We start from the raw sequence: 7,919 nt of genomic DNA on the forward strand, positions 1-7,919 counted from the left end.
CCCACCACTCAAGGGAAAAAGCCCCCGCTTTCTGGGTCTTTCCAGGTTGAGCGGTGGAAGCTGGGCGGGTCCGGGGCAGCTACGAGCAGCAGCACGGTGTCCAGCCGGACAGAACTAACCCAAGCCACAGGATGGGGTCTTCATGCTTGGACGTTCAGAAAGGATGAGCTCTGCCCACACAGACCACAGAACGAAACTCGGCACCCGGGAAGCCTGCCACGGAGCAGCAGCCCGGCGGAAACCCCGCCAGGGTCGGGAACTTGACCGTGGGGCAAAGCGAAGGACGCAAGACACGCTCAAGGGTTGTTCGAAGAGTTTTCAAGGCCAGGGATTGACACGAGCCAGACACCGGGTTCCCACATACGGTGCGGTTTGGGGCCAACCGCCACCCGCGGGGCACACGGAGGCCCAGCTCCTCCCGGGTGAAGGGCGCGGGGACGTCTGTGGGCTCCGAAGAATGAAGGTCTCGAGCCCCAGGTCCCAGCGCCTTCTCTTGGCAGGTCCCCAGCCGAACCCAGGAAACAAGCCCCCCTTCCTGCAAGTCCCGTGCTGAGACACGACTCGGACACCAGGACGACCGCGTCCCCACTCCCACGGGCGGAGGAAGGAGCCGGGCACAGGCCCCACCACTCCCCCCTCCACGCAGTGGCAGCAACGACCCCAGCATCAGGGAGAGCCTGCTCAGACGGGAGGGTCGCTGCCCCTCCCTCCGCCTCAGCTGGAAAGGTGGGGACCGGGCGTGGGGAGGCCTCCCACGTCCCCCGGGCGACCCTCACAGCTCATTGTGGAGCGGCCGGCACTGGGGAGAGAGCCTCTCCTCCAGGACACCATCGGGAGCACACACCCAGGGGTCGTGGGTCTCCCACTGCCACTTGGCCAGCTGGGTCTGGAGCAGGTCCAGAACCTGGGCATAGTGTGGATCAGCGGCCAGGTTCCGGGTCTCGTGGGGGTCCTGGCTGCGGTCGTAGAGCTCCCAACGGTCCCGGTAGTAGTAGTGACGGAGGTCCTTGTACCAGCCCGTGGGCTGGCCCGGCCGCGGTGCGATTCAGGAGGTCCTGAAAGGTGGGCGACACGTAGAAGTCCTGGTCGATGGGAAAGGGCATCCTGAAGTTCAGGTTGTGCACCAGGCGGAAGTCCCGGTGGTGCACGGAGCGCATGGGGTAGGCCATGGTGACCCTCGTGGTGGCTCTGGCTGCCAAAGACGGTGCTCCAGAGGGGCTCTGCCTCCAGCGCCGGCAGGAGGGACCGGCCGGTGAGCCGGACGGTCTTCGAGCCAAAGATGGCGTAGCTCGGGTAAGGGACGGAGAACCAATCCAAGATGGTGGGCGTGAGGTCTGCAAAGGAGGCGGGGTCTCGGCACGTCGGCCCTCCGGGGCACGACAGCCCCCACCACGGAAGGGCTCCATCCAAGCCTTTCTGGAACGCTGCTGGGCCCCCCTGCACACCAGATCGCCACCAGGGAGCCGCGCTGGGTCCAACCTGCCACTGTGGCCCCAAACCTCTAGGACGTGACGCCTTCGATGGCTTAATGAGAGGCTCCAACTTGGCAATACTGGGGCTCCTGGTAAAATCTCTCAGGTCCGTAAGGAAGCCCCTCGGAGGGCCTCATCTGTTCTTGTCCTGTGCCGTGGCCACAAGCGCTACTGAACTTGTGCTTTGGGGCCAAAGGGCGATGTGGGCCCCAAGCTGCCCTGGCCCCTCAAAGTCAGCTTCCCCGGCATCAGCAATGCAGATTCTCAGACACTCTGGGGATGTCCATGTGCACACCACGTGGACGTTCCCTAGCACTCCAGGGGGCTCTGACACTCACCCGGGGAAAAAGCAACAGTCTCAGGGGCAGCGAGACCGAGGCTAGAATCCTATCTTGATGCTTACAAGCTGTGTGCCCTTGGGCAACTCACCTTACCTCTCTGATCCCCATCTGCACTTATAGAACGGGGTGGCCCTCCCTTCTCTGCCAAGGTGGTGTGGGAACCACGTAAGATAGCGGGTGTAGAGCGCTGTCTGGACACGGTGGTACCACTAAATTTGCCCCCTCCCCCCCCCCCCCGTGTGAGCCACAGAGCCATACCTAGGAGGCTCACGTAGGCCTCGCTGACCTGGCCCCAGCGTTTCGTGTGCTCCGGGGACGACACCAGCAAGGGTTCGGCGGTGCCCGGCCAGTACAGGTTGGTCCTGCCACTGGGGAAGGGGATCCCGTTGTCGGACGTGAAGATCACCAGGGTGTCATTCAGGACACCTGCTTCATGCAGCTCCTGGAGCACGAGTCCCACCCCTGGGGGTGCGGAGGGGACAGCAGAGCTCAGCCACAGACGGGCATGGAGGGGCGGGGATGTGCGGGCACTCACACATTCCTCCATCCACCTGTTGGACCTCTGCTGTCTGCCCCCCTCCCCCGGCCACCGCCCCGGCGCCTCACCCGGCACCCTGTCCTGGAGGGGGCCGGGGACGCCGGCCATCCCTCAGCACATCCGTGGCACCCGCACGGCCGGTCTGTTTTCTGGAATCCCATGCCTGCCCCGTGTGGGTAGCAGGGACCGTACGGGGCGACGGCTGGAAGACAGGAGTCCCTCCGCACTTTCCCCCTTCCCAGGTCACCACCCACTAATGGCGCCAAACGATAAAGGTTCCGACTTTCTGTAGTGGCTGAACGGCGGTCCCTGCGAAGGGAAACAAAGCCGCCAGAACCTGTGAACGTGACCTCATTTAGTTAAGGGCACTTTACAGCTGTCACCGTCACGGGTCTTCGGGTGACCATCCAGGTGGGCCCTAAAGCCCACGACAAGGGTCCTCATAAGGAGAGGACACAGCCAAGACGTATGAGGCTATGTGAGGCCGGGGCAGAGACTGGAAGGGTGCGGCCACGAGCCAGGGGACACCTGGGGCCACCAGACGCTGGGGGAGGCAGGAGGACTGTCCTGTGCCCCAGAGGCTGCAGGGGACACGGCCCTGCTGCCACGACTTCAGACCTCTGGTCCAGCACGGGCTGCAAGCTGCAGCACAACCGCCGTCCGGGCTCCTGGAACCCACCTTGGTCCATGCGGCCGATGGTGGTGTACTGGGCGGCTAGGTCAGCTCGGGCTGCGGGAGTGTCGGGGACGAAGTAGGGCACCTGGGGGAGCAGGTGAGGGCAGAGCCAGGGTTAGAGCACGGAGGCCGGGGAAGGGGTGGCCAGTCCTTGAACGGCGGTAGATGAGGGCCCAGCCCCCTCCCGGGGCCCGAAATCCCGCTCCACGGTGAACGGTGTGGCCCAGAACGTCCCTGCTTCTAGACACGTTAACGCTTGTTTGCCGGCCGCGCAGACGGGAACCGGATCCGGTGGGTCTCTTGTTAAACGCGCTAACGTCACACGCCCGGGGCCCAGGCTGCCAAGCCCCCCCCCCCCCCGATTTACGAGGCGGAAGAAGAAGGGTAAGCGAGCGTCTTGGAGACACGGCGGGGGGCTGTCCTACCACCACGTCCTGTGGGTCGTAGGCCTGGGGGGTCCAGTCCGGGATCCGTCCCATGCCGCTGTCCCCGTTGCCAAACTTCTCACAGAAGGTCCCGTACTGGGGCTGGGAGTGCCCACAGCGGTGGGGGTCGTGGAAGGCGACGTACAGGAAGAAGGGCCTGCCCGGGGGGGGAGGGGCTTGAGTCTTGAGGTCAGCTGGTTGACATGCCACCTGGCTTTCTACTCTGCGGAGCCCCATTCTTTCTTTAGGCAGGAACACCCCTCGGGACCGTCCCCTCTTCTGTAACTGAAAATGTCTCCTCTCCTCTCCCTCTGACCAGACTGACTTGAGTATCTGGAACTTTCTCCCCCTCCCCCCGCTCCTCCACCTGGGGTCTCCAAGAATCCCAACTAAAGACTCTGGGATGTGCATCTGGCCGAGGGGGTGGGTGGTAAGGGGTTGGGGGCCTCCGCGCACCTGTCATCCTGAGTCCGCAGGAATTTCCGGACGAGCAGCTTAATTCTGGTGATGTTGCGTCCTACCTGGAGGACAGAGCCGTTCTCCTCCGTGTAGGCGAAGTCAAACGGGTACACCGGCTCGGGCCCCACGTGCTTCTTCCCAATGATGCCTGGAGGTGGGGACACGGGCCTTCCAGAGCCCCTGAGGTATCCCGTCCCCCTCCGCTCCCTTCTGCACCCCCCCCCCCCAAAGCCCTGCCCCGGTGTGGCCTCTAGGGGGTCAGCCCGGGCCCTTGTCCTCATGGAGCCAGGGCTCAGGGGAAAGGCCGAGGACCTCGGGTGTTCAGAGCAGGCGACACGGGGCTCGCCCCGAGGGGGCCTGTCCGGTCCCCGTTGTGGCAGGAAGCCGCTCACCTGTGCGAATGCCGGCCTGGCCGAGCAGCCACGGCAGACTCTGCACCTTGTCGAAGGAGTTGAAGTGGTGGACGTCCTGATGCAAGCCGTACATCCCGTTCTGATGCTGCGGCAGAGACGTGCGTGACGCGGGGCCCCACCTGCCCCGGCTCTCCCCGTGGCTCGTCGCCGGGCCCTCCGGGGGCCCCCCTTTCGGCTCGGGCGGCCGGCACCCAGGGAGAGTTCCACGGCCTCTCCGTCTGGCCCCTACCGTAGGACGTCAGCAGGGGAAACAGCACGCCGGAGATGTGGCCCCAAGGGGTGGCTTTTATTTGCTTCTTTTTTGTCTACCTGGGTTTTCCAGCTTTTTCGTTGTGAGCACATGCCACGGCGGCAAACCGCTGTTAACTGGATTTTTTTAAGCTCATTTAGAGAGAGAGAGAGAGCACGAGTAGGAGAAGCGCAGAGAGAAAGGGGGGGGATCACAAGCAGACCCTGTGCCGTCAGTGTGGAGCCTGATGTGGGGCTCGAATCCACAAACCGTGAGATCATGACCTGAGCCAAAGGCGGACGCTTAACCCACTGAGCCACCCAGGCGCCCCGATTAACTGGATTTTTTGCAGCGTAAGAAAAAACAGTCGCACACGTTACAAACTGAGACTGGAAAGACGTAAGACAAGCTGGAACAGTGCTCTCCTCATTCCTACGGCCCGGACGGGAGTGCAGCTCACAGGTGCCTGATTAACCTTCCAGGAGGCGTCTGGGTAGTGGCCACACATGGACCGCCTACACATGGCCTTGGTCTCTCCAGTGGGGACGCACAGAGCACACCGGCTCCCCGGAAGATGGTGTCTCGGGGTAACACATCGGGAGTAAGTACTCGTGCACCCGAGTTCACAACAGCGTTATTCACGACAGTCAGGAGTAGAAGCAACCTCGGCATCCATCGGCAGTTGAACAGGTAAGCAAAGTGTGCCAGAACCGCGTGACGGAACCTCACACGGTGTTTTGGCCGCAAGGAAGGACATCCTGACGCCTGCTACGACGTTCCCGCGAGGCCACTACGCTCGGTGACATCAGCCAGTGCCCACAGGACAAACACTGTAGCGACCGCATGCACTGAGACAGAGTAGAATAGAAAGTACCAGGGACCGGGAGGGGCGCAGGGAGTCAGCGGGCACAGAGCTTCGGTTTGGGAACACGATTAAGTTCCGGGGGTAGACAGCAGGAACGCCGCGCGATAACGTGAGCGTATCTGATGTCGCTCAGTCACGCACTTAAAAAAAAAGTGATTGCAACGAGGGCGCCTGGGTGGCTCAGTCAGTTAAGTTCCTGACTTTGGCTCAGGTCACGCTCTCCCGGTTCAGGAGTTCGAGCCCCGCGTTGGGCGCTGCACTGTCAGCATAGAGCCCGCTATGTCTCCTTCCCTCTCTCTCTGCCCCTCCCCCACAGCCTTGCATGGGGGTGCTCTCAAAAACAAATGAAAAAGCATTTAAAAAATATTTTAAGGGGTGCCTGGGTGGCGCAGTCGGTTAAGCGTCCGACTTCAGCCAGGTCACGATCTCGCGGTCTGTGAGTTCGAGCCCCGCGTCGGGCTCTGGGCTGATGGCTCGGAGCCTGGAGCCTGTTTCCGATTCTGTGTCTCCCTCTCTCTCTGCCCCTCCCCCGTTCATGCTCTGTCTCTCTCTGTCCCAAAAATAAATAAACGTTGAAAAAAAAATTTTTTTTTTAAAAATAAAAATAAAAAAAATAAAAAATATTTTAAAAAAACAATCAAAATGGTAAGTTTTGCACTACACACATTCTAGCACACACAATACAGAGTAAATGTTTACGTGGTAGCTCCTACCATCACTCAAGCTCCCAGGATAACAGTGTGACAGGAGTTAACCCCGGACAACCGCGTGCCAGGCACCTGGCTATGTGCTTTCCATATAAAGTATGAGCTTGGCCAATCCCCAAGAACGAGGTAAGAATCCCAGGAACGAGGTGTTCTCAAGACCCCATTTCACAGGTAAGAAGACTGAGGTTCGCGAGTACGTGATTTGGTCACGGTCACACAGAGCAGCGGAGAGGGCGCCCTCTAGCCCATACTCGAACCCGCTTGGCTGGGAGTGGGGAGAAGAGGGTGGGCCCATCCCCGGGGGAGGTCAGGGAGGGGCTCTCGGTGTCAAGAGCCCTCCTCTCACACCCCTGCTGCCCTCACCTGGGGCAGGCCAGTGAGCAGACTGGCACGGCTGGGAGAGCAGCTGCTGACGGAGGTGAAGGCATTGCGGAAGACCAGGCTGCGGCGGGCCAGGGCATCCAGGTGAGGGGTGGCGATGGCACTGTTGTTGTAGGTGCCACTCTCGAAGCCCCCATCGTCCGCTGAGGAAGGCAGAGGCAGAGGCCACGGGGGGCTGGACTCAGGACTGAGGGAGACCCGCAGTCCTGCCGTGGTGGCCTGGGCCCCTGGTGCCCAGGCACGCGTGACACCCAGGCGGCAGGACCCAAGTGGGCATTGTATCTGGGCAGGCGTGCCACCTGAGTGGGAATGCCACCGGGCTCGCACAAGAACTGGGCGAGCGGCAGCAGACAGGCATGAAACTCCGGTGGCCTGATACCGGGTGGGACTGGTACCCAGGCAGGCACGACACCCCAGACAGAATACTCAGGTCGAGTGTTAGCGAGTGGGAGTGGCTGGGCAGCCGCCGGGCTCCGCAGACCCTGCAGGAGCTGTGGTTTCTGCACCAGTGTCCCCAGCAGGGAGGAGCGGATGGGAGCCCCCAGAGGAGAGCAGCTGGATGTCACAATCAGCGGAAGGGCGGGTTGGAGACCACAAACTTAATCAGAAAGAGTGAATCTGGCAGAGCCTCAGACCTCAAAAGAGGAAAGAACAGGGTTGTCTTGTGACAACCCCGCTCTGGTCACCAAGTCTCGTGAAAAGCAGAGCGCTAGAAGAACTTGGGATATCTGGGAGGGGACGGGGTGAGGGGAGAGGGCAGCTGGGTGGCGGGGGGGGGGGGGGGGGCTGCGCCGCTCAGCCAGGAGGAGAGCTGAGCCACAGCGCTCCCGGGTCTGAAAACGGAAGGGCAAACTTACAGGGTTTCCCGGCTGGGGAGGAGATGAGCCCCCCACCCCCCACCCCGGCCGGCCCTCAGTCGCGTCTCTGGGGACTTGGACCCCAGCTCCTTCCTCCACCGCATCCCCTCTGGGGGCTGTGGACCACCGAGCTCTGGAAGGCCACCCAGCTGCCCGAGCTGGGGGCCCGCAGGGCTGGCCCTGGCTGCTGTGGGCACGCGTCGCGGTGCAGGGTCAGGGCCAGCGGCAGGAGTGGGGCGCTGGACGCCGGCCCGACCCCTGCGGAGCCCACGGTGGGCGAGGCCGCCCCCGCGTCCCTCTCCGAGGAGCCGAGCGCGAAGAGTCTGGGGCAGCAGAGAGGGCACACGGGGAGGGCTGCGGGGCTCGCTGGCGAGGGGCGCGGGGGCGCACTCACCGAGGATCAGCAGCACGTTCCGGGGGCGCGCCCCGGGCACGCGGCAGAGCCCCAGGGCCAGCAGCAGCACCCAGCAGGCCGGCCCCCGACGGCGCATGGCGGCGGCTCCCGGCCCGCCGCCCCGCCCCCGCCCGCGGTCACGTGGCACAGACCCCGCCCCGG

The 7,919-nt window shown here is 63.0% G+C and overlaps 1 protein-coding gene across 1 annotated transcript; it reads right to left on the minus strand.

The window, feature by feature from the left end:
• Window positions 1–301: 301 nt before the first annotated feature.
• Window positions 302–7,854, minus strand: SGSH (N-sulfoglucosamine sulfohydrolase). Its single transcript, XM_047093978.1, is given in 10 exon segments — window positions 302–1,030; window positions 1,032–1,175; window positions 1,177–1,334; window positions 2,072–2,275; window positions 3,031–3,112; window positions 3,453–3,609; window positions 3,909–4,059; window positions 4,304–4,409; window positions 6,489–6,649; window positions 7,758–7,854. Coding segments are annotated over 10 exon segments (1,518 nt in total). The 3' UTR covers window positions 302–772.
• Between the last annotated feature and the right edge of the window lie 65 nt (window positions 7,855–7,919).

This window comes from Lynx rufus, unplaced genomic scaffold, assembly GCF_022079265.1.
Source record: "Lynx rufus isolate CCGP_SWC_20201006 ecotype Redwood Valley unplaced genomic scaffold, mLynRuf1.p SCAF_37, whole genome shotgun sequence".
NCBI lineage: Eukaryota > Metazoa > Chordata > Mammalia > Carnivora > Felidae > Lynx > Lynx rufus.